This window comes from Rhinolophus sinicus, linkage group LG04, assembly GCF_036562045.2.
Source record: "Rhinolophus sinicus isolate RSC01 linkage group LG04, ASM3656204v1, whole genome shotgun sequence".
In the NCBI taxonomy this organism is placed as follows: Eukaryota; Metazoa; Chordata; class Mammalia; order Chiroptera; family Rhinolophidae; genus Rhinolophus; species Rhinolophus sinicus.
In genome coordinates this window covers 69,145,192-69,167,144 of record NC_133754.1, presented here as the reverse complement: position 1 = coordinate 69,167,144, position 21,953 = coordinate 69,145,192, and the positions used below count along the sequence as shown (strand labels likewise).

At 36.0% G+C, this 21,953-nt stretch overlaps 1 protein-coding gene across 2 annotated transcripts in view; it reads left to right on the top strand.

Annotated features, from left to right (window-relative positions):
• DLC1 (DLC1 Rho GTPase activating protein) overlaps positions 1-21,953 on the top strand; it is a 392,372-nt gene that overhangs the window by 97,884 nt on the left and 272,535 nt on the right. For both annotated transcript variants that reach the window (XM_074329717.1, XM_074329716.1), the window contains exons 3-4: positions 2,453-2,602; positions 7,169-7,309. In XM_074329717.1, coding sequence (XP_074185818.1) covers positions 2,453-2,602; positions 7,169-7,309 — 291 coding nt within the window. The remainder of the gene's footprint in view (positions 1-2,452; positions 2,603-7,168; positions 7,310-21,953) is intronic.

The window sequence follows — 21,953 nt, the reverse complement described above, 5'->3', positions numbered from 1 at the left end:
AGTTGACACTTCAGACTGAGTGTAATGAATGGTGACTAAGGAAGCATCCATAAGCAAAGGGAAAAGGAATAATGGGTTTATTTCTCTAAAGAAATATTGTAGACCAAGTCTGTTTGGTTTTATGCCTGTTTGGCAGATCATTTGAAATAATCTGATGCTCAGCCGGTAGATTTGAAAATATTTTTAAAGCACAACCTCAGCATCCAGTTAATTCAAAGACAAATTGTTTCTGAGACTACTGCTGATAGGTCTAGGATAGCTGCAGGATATACTGCTTTATCCAACATTAACTTAGTAGCTGGAAAAATATCAAGATATATTTTCTAAGGCTTTGGGAGGTGTTATTTCACTGGCTCCTATTGATTTCATTATTATTATTCCTGAAAATGTATTGCATGTACAGTGTTTAACTTGACTAGTAGAAAACGTAATATTTGTGCTTGAGGATGTTATAACTGGAAAGTGAAAAACATTAACATAAAAATGTATGTGGCTAGAGATGCAAAGAGCATTATCTTGCCAAACACAACTTTGGTTTAAAAGAGAAGGAAATTATACAAGCAAACACAGGTAATTAAGGGGACTTTGACTCTTCTATTCAGTTAGATGTTTCCATTTTCTGGAATATCTTGAAGAGAATTAAACTGAATAATCGCCAATATTTCTGGGACTTCATTATAAGGTATAAGCAGGATTTTACTATAAATACTGCTCTTTTGAATAAAACAAGATTCTGTAGCATTGAGGGATATATATATTAAAGTTCAGGTCTGTTTGTTTGTAAATATCCTGGACCCTCTTAAGCACAAAATTTTATGGTGTCAAGAGTTCTGTAATTCTCTGTCAGAGCCTCATTACATGTTTTAGACAGCAGAGACAGTGGAAGGAAAGTGAATAATCACAGCATAGTATTCTAAAGGAGTTAACCCCAAAAATTCTTAATCTGTTCTCAAAATTAATGTCTTTATTACTAGCTCTTTCCATTTGACATTAAACTGTTAAACCAAGCACAAGTTCAGCTTACCCAAATAAGTTAGCAATTTTAGCTTAAGTAATGATTCCTTGACTAACTTAATGTAATAAATCAATTATTTGACATCTGAAAGATAATGCTTTGTAATATTGACAATCTGCCCTGGCTGTTTGAGGTATACAGACCCCCCACAGAATAAGATGAATCCATGAAATTACCGTAGTCCCTGTTCTTTGAGGCTTCCTCCTAATGGTAGCTTGGGAATGTAGAGGGATTAAAAGAAAAATGCCAAATAAAAGATCTGATTCAAGCAGTCACTTGGTTCACCCTACTACCAATACCGTCACCTAAGCAAAGCCCCCAACCTGCTCCCTTATACTCAGACCCCTCAGCTTCAGTCATGATATACTTTCTCTTTGAGGTTGCCACTGGTGGTCCTTTCAAAGTCAATTTCACTCAGGTAAATAGACAGATAAGAGGATGGCAACATGAGTCACAAATGATGATTCGCCTCAGAAGGATTGGCCCTGAGTCCCTTATATCCCTCAATAGATTTCGCTTCTAAAGAACCTTACTTGTGTTTTCCATGGTCTTTATTTCCCCCCAATACCCTACCCAACCCCGACACTGTAAAAACAATACAGGGAATTTGGAAGATTCCTAATAGGATTCCTCAAGGAAGATTCCTTGATCTGAACACAGAAGAATAGTAAACAGTCATGTCCAAAGAACGTTATATGGCCACTGAGAAGCTTTAGCTATTCCTATAAGGACAGTATTTCCATAAGTACATGTCTATATTATAGAGAATTTAAAATAAGTAACCATGTCCGTTTACTAAATTTAGTATTATTGTGGGGGCTTTTCTCAAAAGTGTGTGAAAAAAAAAAAAAGAAGGTTGAAAAGAAAGACTGATAATGACATGGCTTGAAGCAGTAGTAGGAAAATGGACCCATGCAAAAAACAAAGGAAACAAAAGAACAACAAAAAAATTCCTGCCCATTGCACAAACCGAAAACCTGCCTTGTTTGATTCTCTTCCCGTTTTTAACTATAGTCAGAAATATCCTTCCAAAAATATTTTCTTATGTGCATCTTTAAATGTCTAACCACAAATAATTTAATTATTAGTATGTTATAACTGATTTGTACTGTGACAAGTATAGTATATAACTTTCCCCAAGAATAATTAATTGACAATTCGTAAATATGTATCAGTCCTCATTGATGTTCTACTTCCTTTCCGTTGTGCTTTGCTCCAGAAGACATATATTTAATATTCATGTAAAATGCTTTCTTGGCAGCAAGGCAGGATCTTCCCAATGAAGAGCCCATTGATGATACAGACCAGGACGTCCCTTCCCCCTTAGAAGACTGCCTATCATTCAGGGTTCTTTTTGTCACATTGAAGAACAGGGAACTTTTTATTCTTTCTGAGAATTTGCCTTCAGATTCAGTAACAACATGTTCTGTTCCTCAGGAAATAAAAGAAGATCGCAACAGGACGCGGCTGGACTCCATGGTGCTGCTAATTATGAAACTGGACCAACTTGATCAGGACATTGAGAATGCTCTCAGCACCAGCTCCTCTCCGTCCAGCACACCCACCAACCTGCGGCGGCACGTTCTTGTGAGCTTTCCACTTTCCACTTCTTTTCCTATGAGCATCATATCTCTTTACGTCGTGCAGTCCCTCTTGCAAATGAAACAGCTCTGACGACAGTGTCTACCCATAGGTAACCCTGATAGCGTTCCATAAAGATGACTCGAATAATTTTATCCTTCATGCCGAGTCCATAAGAGAAGTGTGTGATTCAAAAGTAAACGGTTACTATTAGTTAAACAGGAAAGAGGGTCACCCTGGGAAATTATGCTTCCTAGTAGTCACATGCTCTTTCTTGTAGTTGTTTAGTAATGCTGCGTCAGTCTTGTTTAGTATTTTATTTCCAGGGTCCACAAATTGACATTGCCTGTAGAAGATGATTAATAAATATTTGCTGCATGGGTGGGTGGGTGGGTGGATGGATGGATGGATGGATGGATGGATGGATGGATGGATGCTGGGTAAACTAATCCAGCATACTACAAGAACGAATTTAGATGATATTAATTTGAGGACACTCTAAAATTAACTTAGTGAAATAAAATGAACAGGACAGAGGTGAGAATTCTGACACTCAAAATAAAATTTGGAAGACACAGGTTCCAGACTAACTATGCACTTTGCATATTTAATATTAGTTCCGCATTAAATGACTTAGCTTTTGCACATATAGCAAATGTCATGGTAGAATGTGTTTATAGTTAAACCATGCATCCTTTTCAATTAATCTGTTACTTTTATTATACAATAATGAACACATTAAGTCAAGAAATTATGCGTTTACCTAAGATCAAAGGGGTGGAAAATCCTATATGTGAACCTGAACATCTACCAAAATAGAACTATTCTGTATCAAATTTTTAGTACAGTTCTACCATTGATTTGGAAGTTATTTCAGACTCCTTCTGACTGCTTATCTATTGAGGGATGTAAGGGACTCAGGGCCAACCCTTCTGAGGTGAATCATCATTAAGTAAATAAACATGTTAATAATATTTAAGTAAATAAACAAGTTAAAAAAATAACAAACCTTTGTATATATTTATATACTTAGTATATATTTCTTTCCTTCTTTTTATGGCTAAGTTATATTCCATTGTATGTAAGTGTGTGTGTGTGTGTGTGTGTGTGTATCCATCCATCTTCTTTATCCATTCATCTATGAAGGTTGTTTCCATGTCTTGGCTATTATGAATAATGCGGCAACGAACCTAGGGGTGCAGCTATCTCTTCAAGACAGTGACTTCATTTCCTTTGGATAAATACCCAGAAATGGGATTGCTGAATCATATGATCGTTCTCTTTTTAACTTTTGAGAAAACTCCATACTGTTTTCCATAATGGCTGCACCAATTTACATTTCCACTAATGGTGCACAAGGGATCCCTTTTCAACACATCCCCATCAATACTTGCTATCTCTTGTCTTTCTGATTATAGCCATTCTAACAGATGTGAGGTAATGTCTCATTGTAGCTTTGATTTGCATTTCCCTGATAATTAGTGATGTTGAGCACCTTTTTATGTATTTGTTAGCCACGTGTGTCTGGAATTGCAGCCTGGGACCTGCAGCCACCTTCGTCTCACTCAGCCACAATCTCTGCTGGTTTTCACAGCCAGAAATGATGAAGTCTTCTCTCCCCAGTACTGAAACCCTGGACTGGGGAGGGGCTGGGACCAATGGCTTTTTGCGGGGGGACCTCCACAGCCAAGATATCCCTCCCAATTTTTAACGGTCACACGTGGGTGTGGGACCAGCCCATTCCACGTCTCTGTCCCTCTTCCCAGTCTCGGGGTACCTTCTTCTGTATGTCCGTAGTTGTAGGATTTCGGTTCAGCTAGACTTCAGGCAATTCTCAATAATGGTTGTTCTGTGGTTTAGTTGTAATTGATGTGGTCCTGAGAGGAGGTGAGCACAGTGTTTACCTACTCTGCCAGCTTGACTAGAAAGTCTCAGATTTTTGTTTTTGGTATTGAGTTGTATGAGTTCTTTATATATTTTTTATATTAACCCCTTATCTAATATATGGTTGCAAATATTTTCTTCCAGTTCTTTAGGTTGTCACTTCATTCTGGTGATTTTTTTCTTTTGCTGTGCAGAATCTTTTTAGTTTGGTATAGTCCCACTTATTTATTTTTGCTTTTGTTACTTGTGTTTTTGGCTTTATACCCCAAAATCATTGCCAAGACCAATATCAAGAAACTTGTTGCTATGTTTTCTTCTAGGAGTTTTACATTTTCAGATCTTACATTTAAGTACTTGATTTATTTCTAGTTAATTTTTCTAAGTGGTGTAAGATAGGGGTCCTGTTTTATTCATTTACATGATAATTCCAATTTTCCCAAAAATTATTTAATAAAAATACTGTTTTTTCCTCATTGAATATTCTTGGCTCCCTTGTTAAATATTAGTTGACCATAATGCATTGTTTACTTCTGGACTCTCTAGTCTATGCCATTGGTCTATGTGTCTGTTTTTAATGCCAGTACCATAATGTTTAATTACTATAGCACTGTAATAAAGTTTGAAATTAGGAAGTGTGATACATCCAGCTTTGTTCTTCTTTCTCAAAATTGCTTTGGCTATTCAGGATCTTTTGTGGTTCCATACAAATTTTAGGATTTTTTTTTCCCATTTCTATGAAAAATGCCTTTGGAATTTTGACAAGGATTGCACTGAATCTGTAGATCGCTTTGGGTAGTATGGACATTTTCACACTTTTAATTCTTCTAATCAAATGTCATGAGATGTTTTTCCATTTATTTGTGTCTTCTTCAGTGTTTTCCATCAGTGTCTTACAGTTTTCAGTTTACAGGTCTTTCACCTCCTAGACTAAATATTACTATTTGTCAGTCTATTCTTTCATAAAACAATATTTCATTAGCATGTTCTAGGTACAGGCACTATTCTAAAATCCGGAGATGTATCAGTTAACAAAACATGTGAATTTCCTGTTTTGGAGATACATAGATTCCAAAAGAGGGAGACAGACAAGGATTAGAACAAGAGATGAATGAAGGTGGATAGATAACAGGTAGGTACGTAAGTAGGTAGGTAGGTAGGTAGGTAGGTAGGTAGGTAGGTAGGTAGGTAAGTAGATAGAAGGGGGAGATAGATAGAGAGAGAGAGAGAGAGAGAGAGAGAGAGAGAGAGAGAGAGAGAATGAGGATGGATGGATGGATAGATGGATAGATGGATATAATTTATATGTACTAGACAAGCAAGGTAATAGGAGAATGATGTGCTGTGAAGGTTTAAGGGAGGAAACTACTTTAGCTTGAAATGTCAAAGGATGCTTCTCTGAGGTAGTGATATTCAAACTGAGACCTGAGTGACAAGAAAGAGCCAGCAAAGGGAAATACTGGGGCAAGGGACAAGAAAGGACATAGTCCCTGCCATAGAACCCAGCTGGTATACTGGAAGGACTGACAAACAGTGAGTATGGCTGGAGCATACTAAGAAACAAGAGAATGGTAGAGCATAAAGCCAGAGAATTAGGGGGCAGTGTAAAAAATATTTTATGATGTAGGCCATGGTAAAGTTGAGATATTAAAAAGGTAGAGATAAAGGTATTTAACTCTTAATTTTCTCAGGTTAACATTATAGAGTGATAAGTGCCTTTACTTATCACCCTCACATTCTCCTAACCCCCATCTTTCCTCTGTGCTCTCAGGCCACTGTATAATACAAAGAGAGCATTTGATAAATTAAATGCACAGCCTTTGGAGAGATTACCTAGTAATTGCATTCACTCAGCAGGTGTCTTATTCACATACTAGGTACTAGTTACCAATAACAATATTGATAGTAATGGCTAACGCTTAAAGAAAATTATTATGTGTCAATTACATGTGCTTTGCATATATCTTGCTTAATCCTCATGAAACTCTATGAGTGCATGCTATCATTATATCCAGTTTTAAATAATGGAATGGAATTGCACATGACAAAGCATGATTTCTGCTCTCAAATATCTTATAGTTCATTAGCTAGACAAAAATTTGAGCTAAATAATTCCAGTCCATTGTGGTAGGTGTCACCATGGAGGTCTGATGGGAACATAGAAGAGAGTGAGGTGAGGAGAAATGAGAATTGTCTTTTCATTTGACATCCACAATGACCCTGCTGCATGAGGGGTGTTAAGTGAGTTACTCAAGGTCACATACTGAACACAGAATGTCTATGGGCTTCTACCTCCTGACTCACTGCAGTGTCCCAGCTACCTCCCATTGCTGCTCCGTCCAATTCACAATCAGCTGTTAAATTACCAATGCTGTATATTATTAAGTTGGTGCAAAAGTTATTGCGGTTTTTGCAATTATTTTTAACCTTTTAAACCACAATTACTTTTGCACCAACCTAATACCTCTTTCTCCAATAGTTGCTTTGTAAAATTAGGCCCTCTGAAGAGTATCATTGTGATTACAAAATAATGCATGATTGTGGGTAACAAGTCAATGTTGGTTGTCATCAATTCTTTAGTGTGTCCATGTGTGTTGGGAGAAAGAGGAGGTGGAAAGGTACTGGTGGCAGGGAGAAAAGCATATAAAGAACACGTGCATGCCCTTCATATCAATGCATTTTTTTTAATAGGATATGGAGTCGGGATCTGAAAGTGGAGCAGATAACATTTCAGTGAATCAGACACAAATAAATTTGTCGTCTAACATCGAGTCCACTGACCTACCATCTCCCACCCCAGTGGCCAATTCTGGAACCAAACCCAAGTCTATGGTAAGTTTATAAATGATAGCAGTGAGTTTCAACATGAAGTGTTGATGATCATCAGGTAAGAATTAATATTTCATCCATTCACTCTGTAAGAAATACTCTTAGAGTCTCAGTTGCAGAGACTTGATAGTATTTTATTGAGTACAACACAATGCATCATTTTATAAATGATAACACAAGTACTTCACTAAAATAGGTCATTGTTCCAGAATTATGTAAAATATGATATTAAATTTTGTTGCTGGGTACTCAGAACTTAAAGAACCAAAAATGCAAAATCTGAAAATGGCTCTCCTTCCATTATTATCCTGACCATACTGCTTACCAGTTGGAAAATTGCCTCTCTAAGCTTAGATCACTAGATAGATAGATAGATAGATAGATAGATAGATAGATAGATAGATAGAAAAATAGAGATATATAAAATCATACACATCATAAATTTTACGTGGGTATTAAATGACACAGTTCATGTAAAGTACTTAGTGGAATGCTTGGCACAGAATAAATACTGAATAAATGTAAGCTACTATCATTATTATGACGATGCTTCATTGAATTTAAAATGCTACCAAAACAAATGAAAAGGAGAATTACCACATATAATATTATAGCATGCTGAATTATGAGTAAAAGGCATTTTCCTTTAAGTAAAAAGTTGAACTGCAGCAGGAAAGCAGTATTTGACTCTAAAAGGTAACATTTATGGAGGAAGTAATTACTACTTCAAATATCTAAAGTCCCAGCAGCTCCAAAATAACCTTTCCTAGTTTAGTGAAAATCACAGTGTCGTATTATTTTTTTAAATGCCCATGTTAGCTTAACACAGAGAAACAAGTTTGGATTGCTTGTTTACCTGCCTTTAAAATAAAATATAAGTCTGAAAAAAGACTCAAAAAAGAATATTGTACTCAGAATTTAAAACATAGTAGATATGTTCATTTGCAAGAATGTCTAGAGCATTATTTGAATGAATAAATACTTACCAAACACCTACAATGTCCCTTGCATTATGCTAGACGAAAAAGAACTCAGAATAAAACATATTCTCTGTCTTGAAACAACTCTCAGTCTAGCAAAGGGAGATAGGCATGTAAACAGTGAAATGCAATAACATGCCATATGGCAATACTATATACGAGTATACTGGAAATAAGAAGAACCAATGACATACTACACAATGCTATTTTAGGGTAAACTGAAATAATGTGGTCAAAAATAATGTGTGCCAACAGGCTGACTTCAATGAAATGTTGCTTCTTTTTCATAATGGGTAAAGAGGTTGGAATGCAAAATTATAATATGCAACTCGGTGATCTTATTTTACTACATTCTTATTAAGGAAAATGACAAAAGCCACTCAACAGTTGTAACTTGAAGGTTTGGGAAACATTGGACCACTGTGTTTTTGAACATTGGGGACAGATAAGGGGCTGGCATATAAGGAGGAAGTAGAAAGGAAGGTGAATTCTTTTTTAAAGGTATTTATGTTTCAAGTCACTTTTCAAAGCACCTACTATTAACCTGGAGAACAGTTCTTTTCACTCTGATACTTATTCCATGTTCATCTTTTACTTTACAAAAATTATCATTGGGATCCACTATTTCTGCCTTGAAACATACATATTTTAGTGTATGGTGACCTCATAACTTATAACAATTTATGAGTATGTAATTCCTTAGTCTTTCTTCAATACCCCTATGTTTATAAATGTGGTCAACATATTTCTATTAAAATATATACTTGTTTTTATGGTAACCATCTTCGGTAAAGTTTTAGAGAGAAACATAAAACCATCAGTGATCCCAAGACTTTAATCCATTAGAGTAGTTTATGATTATTAGTAGTTCTTATTCAGATTTGTCATGTTTTGCCATATCAGTTGACCAAACTGTTCACCCCACAGACAAAATTAAGAAATACTTAAAATCAATTATTGAACACAAACATATTTTTTCATGCACCACAAATCAAATATTTACTGAAATGTTATCAACTTTGAATGACATCAGATGCGAATATGTATTCAGCTGTTCAGGTGTGATTTGTTGGCTGGGTACACAATCACAGCTTCCTAGTGATGCCACAACTCATTAGACAGTGAGCAATTACATAACTGACTTCTCCTCCAAACACAAATTCCACTTCAAGACAACCAAAACTGCTTCCCACATCTTGACCAATACCACAGGCAGAGGTAGACAACTGGACATGCCACTCTGTCCAACTACTGAACTTAGTAAAATTCTCTAGCCAGTCATGAGAAGTACCCAGAAAAAAACACTCCACTGTCAAATGTAACTGACTTTTACGGAATTTGTTTAAAATAAGGGGCAATAATGAAAGTAGCTTGAAAAACAGGCTTTTGTTTTGCGGGGAAAGGGGTGTTTTAATTTGTTTGTGTACATTTTATTTTTGTTGTTGTTATCAATGTTATTATTCTCTTGAACATACCTTTTTTACTACAGTTTGAAATAATTCTTGAGCCATGGATCAATTTTATGTTTTTAGTTGATTCTGAGTTCGAATATTAGAATGATGAATTTTGCCTATTTTATTGGCGATTAAACAGATACTTTTTCCTTAATTTAGAACTTAGGGAATAAATGACGTGTAATGGAAGTCCGACTACTTTGTAAAAAGAGGGAAAGCTCTGGTACTGTACAAAGCTGTTCTTTTCATTATGAACTAAAATTTCAATTTTAATATTTAGTAAAAACATTAAGTTCTAAGAACACCTACTTCCAACATCCACCTAAAATGAACTAACCTTCTGCTCAAAAATGTCACATTTCTACAGAATGCTTACTTTCATTTCAGAATTATTTAATGTTACATTTGATTTGCTGCTGTGAAGTCTATTTATAATGGTGACTAACTACCACAAATATTTGGCTTTCCTTTTGTGTGTAAGGTCTCTGGGTTTCTAAGTGCCTATTTTTCCATAAGATTTCTATCAAGCTGAAAATTGAGCATTAAAGTAGATTTCTGAGATATTTTTCACACGAAAATTTAAAAGTTGAAAAGTAGGATATCCACTACCAACAAAACACAGTAAAGAGGTCTAGTCAAAAAGTTCATCATTTTTTTTCTCCTAAATTCTTTGCATTATTCCTTTGAGGCAGTTTCATAATGCCTTCCATACTAGGTACTTCTGCCAACAACACATGAGAAGTCATATGATTTTATATAAAGTGATTTGATTCACTATTAGAATTGTAAGAATATCTACACTCACATCTCTCTGGTCATGGTATTTCATTGCTTGAAAGATTTTAAAGCTGGGCATTGAAACCCCAGAGGTGGTGTTGTTGTTTTTCCTAAAGATACTGATATGTGTAGATGTTCACTAAATCACTATTAATTATACATTTATGAAGAAAGAGACCAAGCTCTACATAATGAAAACAACATATTTTGTTTGTAAAGTAAGTAACTGGAGGAACAGGGAGAGGTTAGCATTCTGCTGTGTAGAATAACCAAGAGCAATGCATGCTTTTAATTTAGTCTAAATTTCACTCCCCACTCCCAGAAACTCCTTTAGTTTCCTTTCGATAAAGAGAATTCTAGTAACAGTAATCAGACCCTCCATCATTTGGGCATGTTGGAACCACAGCTAGATAGTTTTGAGAATATCCTAAGGTATCTAGAAAAAGGTAATATTTTTTTCATATCACAATGTATTGAGTACTGCAATTACAAAGTAACCCTTTTGTTGAAGACATCAAAAACAGCAGAAGTTATTAACCTTCATTATTATAATTGCTACCAGGTGAAAAAAGACAGATACATCTTATTCCAGCTCCAGGTGGCAATGGTAGCTCTAATTCCACAGATTGAATACACTCCTAGTCTTTTTATCATTATCATCAAAATCATGATGAGCTAGATTAGGGGGAAAACACTAGCTCAGGGAAGGGCAGGAGCCAGAGACTGCCCACTCCTTCAGAAAGTGGTTCAGAATAAATCCTGCCCAAAGGCCGCTTGAGTGTGGTTGAATAATTTTTAACTATATGGTTAAATTTTTAATAAAACCAAATTAGTAATTATGAAATTCCTATACAGTCATATAATTATTACTCAGTATAAATTTTAATATATGTATTAATTTTGTATGAAACTATTACTCAGGATAAACATGAAACCACGAATGCAGGTTTATTCATTGTTACCAGGGTGGAGTGTAATGGTGTCTGTATCTGGGGTAGGAGACTCATGGTTTGGAGAGATCTGAGAAAGTGAAGAGAAGAGCCTACAAGGTAGAAGAACGGAGGTCAATGGGTATATTTTACAACCGATGATCAATTTAATTTTTGCATCAGTAGAAGGAGGAGTTCCATTTAAGGCTGCATTAATCCATGATGAATTAGCCCCACAAAATTAGAAGAATTCTTAACCTGAAATTCATGGATGGATTGAGAAGGGTGACTGAACCCCTGAAATTGTCTTTTAAATTATGGATGCATGTCAGCATTTACACATGGGAAGACGGTCAATAGCTTTATCAGATTCTAGGAAAACTCTGCAAGATCCCCGTAAAGAAATGCTTATTTGAGTTTTGATGATTCAGTCAGTGAAGAAATCTGATAAACGTGAGAACATCTTTGTTACAAATAATACACTTCAGGCATACTGACAGGAATTACTTTGTTTAGGTTTGTTCCTAATGGCAAATTCCACAGTATCCCCTTTGCTATAAATTAGGCTATGCTTCATGCTTAAGCTAAAGTTATTATGCTTGTGGTATATTGAATGGTCTGTTCAATTGAATATATTGAATGGTATATTCACTTCACTAATATTGAAAGAAGCATATAGATACTGGAGTCCAACTTACATCATTTTAAAGTACCAAAAAATACCAAATTGGATTGCATATAAAATCCAATTCATACGCAAAATTTTAGTAATATCTGTATTTTGTTTCTAGGATATTATACACGGTATTTTTCCTTAAATGGTGATCACATTAATTTTTTTAACAGAGCTGGTAATTTACTAATGCTGTCCATTATTTAAAACAAAATAGAGAGGTAAATCATTATCTTTTTTACAATGAGGAACTGCAAATATTCCTTTTTACTGAAGTCTTGGGGAAAATGCAAAATAATATATAAAACTGATTAGAACTTAAATAGTATTTCATGATATCACATATGTTAAGTGAAGAAAATAACCAGCATAGTAAAGGAAAAATGGCACATAGAGTTTTTAAAGAATGCTTAGTCAGCCTCTTGTGAAACATCAAAAAAATTGAATTAGTATTGTTTACAATTAAGAAATGAGAACAAAAATGTTTGTGACAATTGAATGTGGCAATTTAACTTTGACATAGCTAAGCAATAACATTAAAGTATGTGGATTTTCAAAGAAATATTTGTCTTTGTTCACTAAGGTCCTAATTGTTTATGAGAAAAGAAAAATAAGACAAAATTTATAGCTTAAAAAAAAAAAAAACTGAGCCACCAGAGAGCTATGTTTCCAAAAAGGAAATCATTCTGTGATTATTATGATGAGATATTCCTTAGAAGTCTATCATTCTAAAGCATAGAAAATTCCATTCACATATTCTGGATTTTGAAATAAGAAATAAATATGTAATTCATTAACCTTGGGCTTTGAAAAATGGAAACATTTTTCATAGACATTTGCTTTTATATTTAAAATAAATGCAAACTTTTATCATTTCTTGTGTTGGAAGATACTGACATCTGTTTTCAATCCATTTACACATTAATTAATGACAGTAATGTTAGGAATGGGTTTTTCATTCTACACAGTGACCTCCTCACGTAAGCCTTTTCACTTAAAATCTAGACTTTTATTTTGCCAAGAATAAGCATTCTTGTACTCAGATATACTGTCCTTAATACTAAACTCTGAGCACATGGTACTTAAATAATTTTTTTGAGTTGGAAAAAGTTGTTTATCTATCTTATTTGTGTTTAGTTTACAGTAATCTGGTTAATTCGATGTCGGTTGCAGAATTCCTTAAACCAAAAGAAAGATGGGGAAAATGGAACACATATGAATGATGAGACAGTTAAAATTGACTAGATTCCGTTAGGACAAGAAACAATTTTTTAAAATCATTTCTGCAACCTCAGATTTGGTCCTATGAATAGTACTTTTGTATGTTGTCATCATTACAATGAGAACAATTTAGTTTTTCCATGTGCTGATGATGTAGCTTCTCGAATCCAGCTCATATTTTTATCCAAGAGAAATAACAACTTCCAGTTATTTCTGAGCAATGCAAAATGGCAAGCCAAGAGCATGCCACATCACAGCAACCAAGAATATATAATTCAGAGCACTGAGCAGTAATAATAACCGGTAAGCCACTTTCACAGAGTCCTCACTTTCTTCATCTCCAACATAGTTGCCCCAAAGTTCTAATTACACGTTCAATATGTTTTCCATTTTTTTCTACTGCTGTACTTTGATTCTTTGATTGATCATTAATTCTGCCTCTGACATTTGATGGCCTCTGCCTTCACTTCTTACAGAGCGCTTAAGACAGCTGAAATGTTTAACCAGGATTGCACGTGAATGTTCACTATGAGTTATACAAAGTTTACGCACAAGGTCTTCTTGACCGTAGTTTTGAGCTGTTTACCACATACCAGATTTCTAAATGAAAAAATAAAAACATCAACCCAGTATTTGAGTATTCTGAATATCTCACATCTAAATAGTAGAAGTCACGTAACAAAAATGTAGAAGTAAGGGGATTGTTTTATCTTATGCTGTCCTAAGACACCATCACTTGAAAAATACCAATATTCTTGACTATTCTGGGTACTTAATGACCATTTTATTGCTAGTTCTTTTCATCAGTAGTTCATATTCTTTCGATTATTGTTGGCTACTGTCTCTTTTTTAGTGATTCTCTATTCTTTCCACTGTAACAAGTTGATATAATCTAGTGACTTCTGGATTAGTACTCCTTCACAGAAAAATCAGCTGATGTTCATGAAAATGACTCCAGTTTTTTCTTCTTTACCATAAATTGCTTTATGCATTTTGTTTGTTGTTCTGTTGATTCATTTTGAAGGCCCTATCTTTGCATAAATACCATAGTAATTTACTGAACGGGCATTTACCAAATTAGTCATAATGTGAAATTTAGAGAAACAAACAAACAGGCAATAATAACGGAATAAATGAGTGCGGTTCGGTCTTTGGCTCTGGGACAGCCCTCTGGAACTGCCTTCTTCCACCTGCCCCAGTCAGATTTATTTATTTTTATCTCTTTCATATATTGGCTTTCTGAATAAGATCTTCTTTGGTCAGTCCATAGCATAAATTTTGCTTGAATTCTAAACTAATAAAAAAAAAAACTGAGCCACCAGAGAGCTATGTTTCCAAAAAGGAAATCATTCTGTGATTATTATGATGAGATATTCCTTAGAAGTCTATCATTCTAAAGCATAGAAAATTCCATTCACATATTCTGGATTTTGAAATAAGAAATAAATATGTAATTCATTAACCTTGGGCTTTGAAAAATGGAAACATTTTTCATAGACATTTGCTTTTATATTTAAAATAAATGCAAACTTTTATCATTTCTTGTGTTGGAAGATACTGACATCTGTTTTCAATCCATTTACACATTAATTAATGACAGTAATGTTAGGAATGGGTTTTTCATTCTACACAGTGACCTCCTCACGTAAGCCTTTTCACTTAAAATCTAGACTTTTATTTTGCCAAGAATAAGCATTCTTGTACTCAGATATACTGTCCTTAATACTAAACTCTGAGCACATGGTACTTAAATAATTTTTTTGAGTTGGAAAAAGTTGTTTATCTATCTTATTTGTGTTTAGTTTACAGTAATCTGGTTAATTCGATGTCGGTTGCAGAATTCCTTAAACCAAAAGAAAGATGGGGAAAATGGAACACGTATGAATGAGAGAGTTAAAATTGACTAGATTCCGTTAGGACAAGAAACAATTTTTTAAAATCATTTCTGCAACCTCAGATTTGGTCCTATGAATAGTACTTTTGTATGTTGTCATCATTACAATGAGAACAATTTAGTTTTTCCATGTGCTGATGATGTAGCTTCTCGAATCCAGCTCATATTTTTATCCAAGAGAAATAACAACTTCCAGTTATTTCTGGGCAATGCAAAATGGCAAGCCAAGAGCATGCCACATCACAGCAACCAAGAATATATAATTCAGAACACTGAGCAGTAATAATAACCGGTAAGCCACTTTCACAGAGTCCTCACTTTCTTCATCTCCAACATAGTTGCCCCAAAGTTCTAATTACACGTTCAATATGTTTTCCATTTTTTTCTACTGCTGTACTTTGATTCTTTGATTGATCATTAATTCTGCCTCTGACATTTGATGGCCTCTGCCTTCACTTCTTACAGAGCGCTTAAGACAGCTGAAATGTTTAACCAGGATTGCACGTGAATGTTCACTATGAGTTATACAAAGTTTACGCACAAGGTCTTCTTGACCGTAGTTTTGAGCTGTTTACCACATACCAGATTTCTAAATGAAAAAATAAAAACATCAACCCAGTATTTGAGTATTCTGAATATCTCACATCTAAATAGTAGAAGTCACGTAACAAAAATGTAGAAGTAAGGGGATTGTTTTATCTTATGCTGTCCTAAGACACCATCACTTGAAAAATACCAATATTCTTGACTATTCTGGGTACTTAATGACCATTTTATTGCTAGTTCTTTTCATCAGTAGTTCATATTCTTTCGATTATTGTTGGCTACTGTCTCTTTTTTAGTGATTCTCTATTCTTTCCACTGTAACAAATTGATATAATCTAGTGACTTCTGGATTAGTACTCCTTCACAGAAAAATCAGCTGATGTTTATGAAAATGACTCCAGTTTTTTCTTCTTTACCATAAATTACTTTATGCATTTTGTTTGTTGTTCTGTTGATTCATTTTGAAGGCCCTATCTTTGTATAAATACCATAGTAATTTACTGAACGGGCATTTACCAAATTAGTCATAATGTGAAATTTAGAGAAACAAACAAACAGGCAATAATAACGGAATAAATGAGTGCGGTTCGGTCTTTGGCTCTGGGACAGCCCTCTGGAACTGCCTTCTTCCACCTGCCCCAGTCAGATTTATTTATTTTTATCTCTTTCATATATTGGCTTTCTGAATAAGATCTTCTTTGGTCAGTCCATAGCATAAATTTTGCTTGAATTCTAAACTTATAAAGACAAATCAAAACAGAAAGAAAAGAAAGAAAAAGAAAAAAAAAAAAGACAGCGCCAGTTGTGGCTTAAGCCCACCAAGTAATCCCCTGCGTATTGTGCAGGTAGAGCCGGTCACCTGATGCCCAGAGTGACTCTGAGGCTGCAGCTTTAGATGCGTGGGGCTGAGGGGTCTGGACAGTAGGTTTTACAAAGTCAGTGCAGTTTCTGCCCTTGCCGGCACATATGCACACCGAGAATAGCACCACCAGCCCTGTGTCCAGCTCTCCTGAGTCTTAGGGCACCTCTTCCCTGTGTGTGTGTGTGGCCGGCAGGGAATTCCTCAGCTGCTGAAAGCTGAGTGCTGTATATACCACTTACTGCTGATCCCTGGGAGTGCCTCCGCCGATGTAATTGCCACGCCCTAGGCAGGCCAGAAAGGGTGGGGGCTGGGGATGGAAAGAGGGTCCTTCTCTTTCCCAGCCCAGCTGTGTCACACCCCACCCACAGGCCAGAAACGGTGGTATCTGGGGGTGGATGAGTCTTCTGTCTCCTAGTCCAGGGCAAACCACACTCTTCTCAGCCTCTTCCCTGGACCAAAGCCAGCGGCCAGTCTTCCCTTAGCCCAAACCCCAAGGCTCCTCTGTAATCTGACACTGCTCTTCAGATCAGGAGCCAGTTTAAGTCTCTGGAAGGGTGGGGGTAGGATTGGAAGAGCGGGGGGAGGGGCCCAGGTATGGAGTTTAATAGTCTCAAATGCTAGATATCTGAGAGATCTGCTCTGGGACGCAAAGTAGAGTCCGGCACTTGGCTTTTGTGTTCTCTCTTTTGTCCTGGGAACCCCTGCGTCTCTGCAGCTGGGGATGTGTTTACCCCGCTCTAGGCTGGCTAGAAAGGGTGGGGGCTGGGGATGGAAGGAGGGGTCTTCTCTTTCCCAGCCCCGCTGTCTTAACACTCTTCCCGCAGGCCAGAAAAGGTGGTGGCTGGGGGCGGAAGATTCCCAGCTCCTAGCCTCCTCCCTGGGCCCGCCTGTCTTCCCGGAGCCGGGGCTCCAAGGCGCCTATGTAATCTGCCGCTGCTCCTTAGTGCAGAGGCTAGATCAAGTCTCTAGAAAGGCGGGGGCAGGGTCAGAAGAGCGGGGGAAGGTGCCCAGGCACGGAGTCTGTGTTCCTTGTCCGGCCCAAGGACCAACTGAGGTTATTAGCTGAAGTTAATGCTGGATATGCTGCCCCTGCAGCGGGAGAGGACCGCTGTGGGACGCAGGGCAAAACGCCCACCTCGTGGCTTCCGGGCTCTCCTCCGTCCTGGGATATCCTGCGTATCTGTAGCCGTGGGTGTGGGCTGGAATTTCACAGGCACAGGTGCGGAGCAGATTTCCACAACCCGAGGGTGAGTCTCTTCGCTGTTCTGCGTGATGAGCAGAGAGTCCTTTGATGGGTTACAAGCTTCCCGTTTCTGATAAGATCCGACGGAGAACTCAAAAAGTGCGCCCCGCTGCCGCCATTGCTATGACGTCTCGGCACATAGAGTTTTTAAAGAATGCTTAGTCAGCCTCTTGTGAAACATCAAAAAAATTGAATTAGTATTGTTTACAATTAAGAAATGAGAACAAAAATGTTTGTGACAATTGAATGTGGCAATTTAACTTTGACATAGCTAAGCAATAACATTAAAGTATGTGGATTTTCAAAGAAATATTTGTCTTTGTTCACTAAGGTCCTAATTGTTTATGAGAAAAGAAAAATAAGACAAAATTTATAGCTTAAAAAAAAAAAAAACTGAGCCACCAGAGAGCTATGTTTCCAAAAAGGAAATCATTCTGTGATTATTATGATGAGATATTCCTTAGAAGTCTATCATTCTAAAGCATAGAAAATTCCATTCACATATTCTGGATTTTGAAATAAGAAATAAATATGTAATTCATTAACCTTGGGCTTTGAAAAATGGAAACATTTTTCATAGACATTTGCTTTTATATTTAAAATAAATGCAAACTTTTATCATTTCTTGTGTTGGAAGATACTGACATCTGTTTTCAATCCATTTACACATTAATTAATGACAGTAATGTTAGGAATGGGTTTTTCATTCTACACAGTGACCTCCTCACGTAAGCCTTTTCACTTAAAATCTAGACTTTTATTTTGCCAAGAATAAGCATTCTTGTACTCAGATATACTGTCCTTAATACTAAACTCTGAGCACATGGTACTTAAATAATTTTTTTGAGTTGGAAAAAGTTGTTTATCTATCTTGTTTGTGTTTAGTTTACAGTAATCTGGTTAATTCGATGTCTGTTGCAGAATTCCTTAAACCAAAAGAAAGATGGGGAAAATGGAACACATATGAATGATGAGACAGTTAAAATTGACTAGATTCCGTTAGGACAAGAAACAATTTTTTAAAATCATTTCTGCAACCTCAGATTTGGTCCTATGAATAGTACTTTTGTATGTTGTCATCATTACAATGAGAACAATTTAGTTTTTCCATGTGCTGATGATGTAGCTTCTCGAATCCAGCTCATATTTTTATCCAAGAGAAATAACAACTTCCAGTTATTTCTGAGCAATGCAAAATGGCAAGCCAAGAGCATGCCACATCACAGCAACCAAGAATATATAATTCAGAGCACTGAGCAGTAATAATAACCGGTAAGCCACTTTCACAGAGTCCTCACTTTCTTCATCTCCAACATAGTTGCCCCAAAGTTCTAATTACACGTTCAATATGTTTTCCATTTTTTTCTACTGCTGTACTTTGATTCTTTGATTGATCATTAATTCTGCCCCTGACATTTGATGGCCTCTGCCTTCACTTCTTACAGAGCGCTTAAGACAGCTGAAATGTTTAACCAGGATTGCATGTGAATGTTCACTATGAGTTATACAAAGTTTACGCACAAGGTCTTCTTGACCGTAGTTTTGAGCTGTTTACCACATACCAGATTTCTAAATGAAAAAATAAAAACATCAACCCAGTATTTGAGTATTCTGAATATCTCACATCTAAATAGTAGAAGTCACGTAACAAAAATGTAGAAGTAAGGGGATTGTTTTATCTTATGCTGTCCTAAGACACCATCACTTGAAAAATACCAATATTCTTGACTATTCTGGGTACTTAATGACCATTTTATTGCTAGTTCTTTTCATCAGTAGTTCATATTCTTTCGATTATTGTTGGCTACTGTCTCTTTTTTAGTGATTCTCTATTCTTTCCACTGTAACAAATTGATATAATCTAGTGACTTCTGGATTAGTACTCCTTCACAGAAAAATCAGCTGATGTTTATGAAAATGACTCCAGTTTTTTCTTCTTTACCATAAATTACTTTATGCATTTTGTTTGTTGTTCTGTTGATTCATTTTGAAGGCCCTATCTTTGTATAAATACCATAGTAATTTACTGAACGGGCATTTACCAAATTAGTCATAATGTGAAATGCAGAGAAACAAACAAACAGGCAATAATAACTGAATAAATGAGTGCGGTTCAGTCTTTGGCTCTGGGACAGCCCTCTGGAACTGCCTTCTTCCACCTGCCCCAGTCAGACTTATTTATTTTTACCTCTTTCATATATTGGCTTTCTGAATAAGATCTTCTTTGGTCAGTCCATAGCATAAATTTTGCTTGAATTCTAAACTAAAAAAAAAAAAAAAAAAAAAAATTATATGGATGAGGAAAATGTTCTAGAAATTTTCGTGAGTCCAGGAACCTTCTGATATATGTTTACTGCATTTCCAAGAACATCCTGGTGAAGCCGCCCCCAGAACGTCCCTGCTGCTAGGGCAACACCTTCATTCCTGAAGCTTCATCATCACTGAGTCCTGAACTCTAGGGACAATAAGAAACAAAAAAGTTTGATTTGCATTGCCCTAATTGCTAGTGAAGTTGAGCATTTTTTCATACATCTGTTGGCCATTTTTATGTCTTCTTGGGAGGAGTGTCTCTTCAGGTCCTCTGCCCATTTTTCAATTGGATTGTTTGTTTTGTTGTTGTTGTTGTTGTTGTTGTTGAGTTGTATGAGTTCTTTATATACTTTAGATATCAGCCCCTTATTGGAGGTGTTGTTGGCAAATATCTCCTCCCATTCGGTTGGTTGCCTCTTTGTTTTCTTGATGGTTTCTTTTTCTGGGCAAAAGCTTTTTAGTTTGATATAGTCCTGTTCATCTGTTTTTGCTTTTACTTCCCTTGCCTTTGATGTCAAATTCATGAAATTCTCTTTGAATCTAAGGTCTATAAGTTTAGTACCTATGCTTTCTTCTGTGCAATTGTTTCAGATTTTATGTTTGGTTAGAGAAATTCAAATCAAAACTACAGTGAGATACCACCCAATACCTGTTAGAATGGCTATTATCAACAAGACAAATAATAACAGGTGGTGGAGAGGTTGTAGAGAAAAAGGAATCCTCATACACTGCTGGTGGGAATGTAAATTGGTACAGTCACTATGGAGAATAGTATGGAGGTTCCTCAAAAATTTAATAATAGAATTACCATATGATCCAGCAATCCCTCTTCTGGGTATCTACCCAAAAAAATCTGAAAACATTTATCTGTGAAGATAGATGTATCCTTATGTTCATTGTAGCATTATTCACAGTGGCCAAGACATGGAAACAGTCAAAGTGTCCTTCAATAGATGATTGGATAAAGAAGATGTGGAACATACAGAGGGTGCCAAAAAATATATACACACATTTTTAAAAAAGGAAAAAACTATTAAAATTGTAATACTCAATATATATCGATAACATAAGCTGAATACAAGTCATGTGTATACATTTTTTGGTACCCCCGGTATATATAATGGAATATTACTTAGCCATAACAAAAGATTTTTGCCGTTTGTGACAACATGGATGGACCTTGAGATATCTGCTAAGTGAAGTAAGTCAGACAGAAAAAGTTGAGAACCATATGACTTCACTCATATGTGGGATATAAAACTGAAAGCAACAAATGAACAAGACAAACAAAAATTAATAGACACAGACAACAGTTTAGTGGTTACCAGAGGATAAAGCGGGAGGGGGGATGGTAGAAGCGGATAAAGGGAGTCAAATACATGGTGATGGAAGGAGATTTGACTCTGGGTGGTGAACACACAATGTGATATATAGGTAATGTATTATAGAATTGCACACTTGAAACCTATATAATTTTACACCAAAAAAAGTTTAATAAAAATTAAGGAAAAAAAGAAGTCAACAGCCTAGTAATGAGGGGCTACAGGAGGACACTTTATTTTTTTTGTAACAGATTTTTTTTTATTAGTTTCAGATGCACAAAACAATGTAATAGTTAGACATCATTTATATCCCTCACACAGTGACAATCCCCCTCCCTCCATCCACTATCCCTCTGACATCACACACAGCCGTTACATTTCCACTGTCTCTATTCCTAATGCTGTACTCCGCTTCTTGTAACTATATATATAAAAC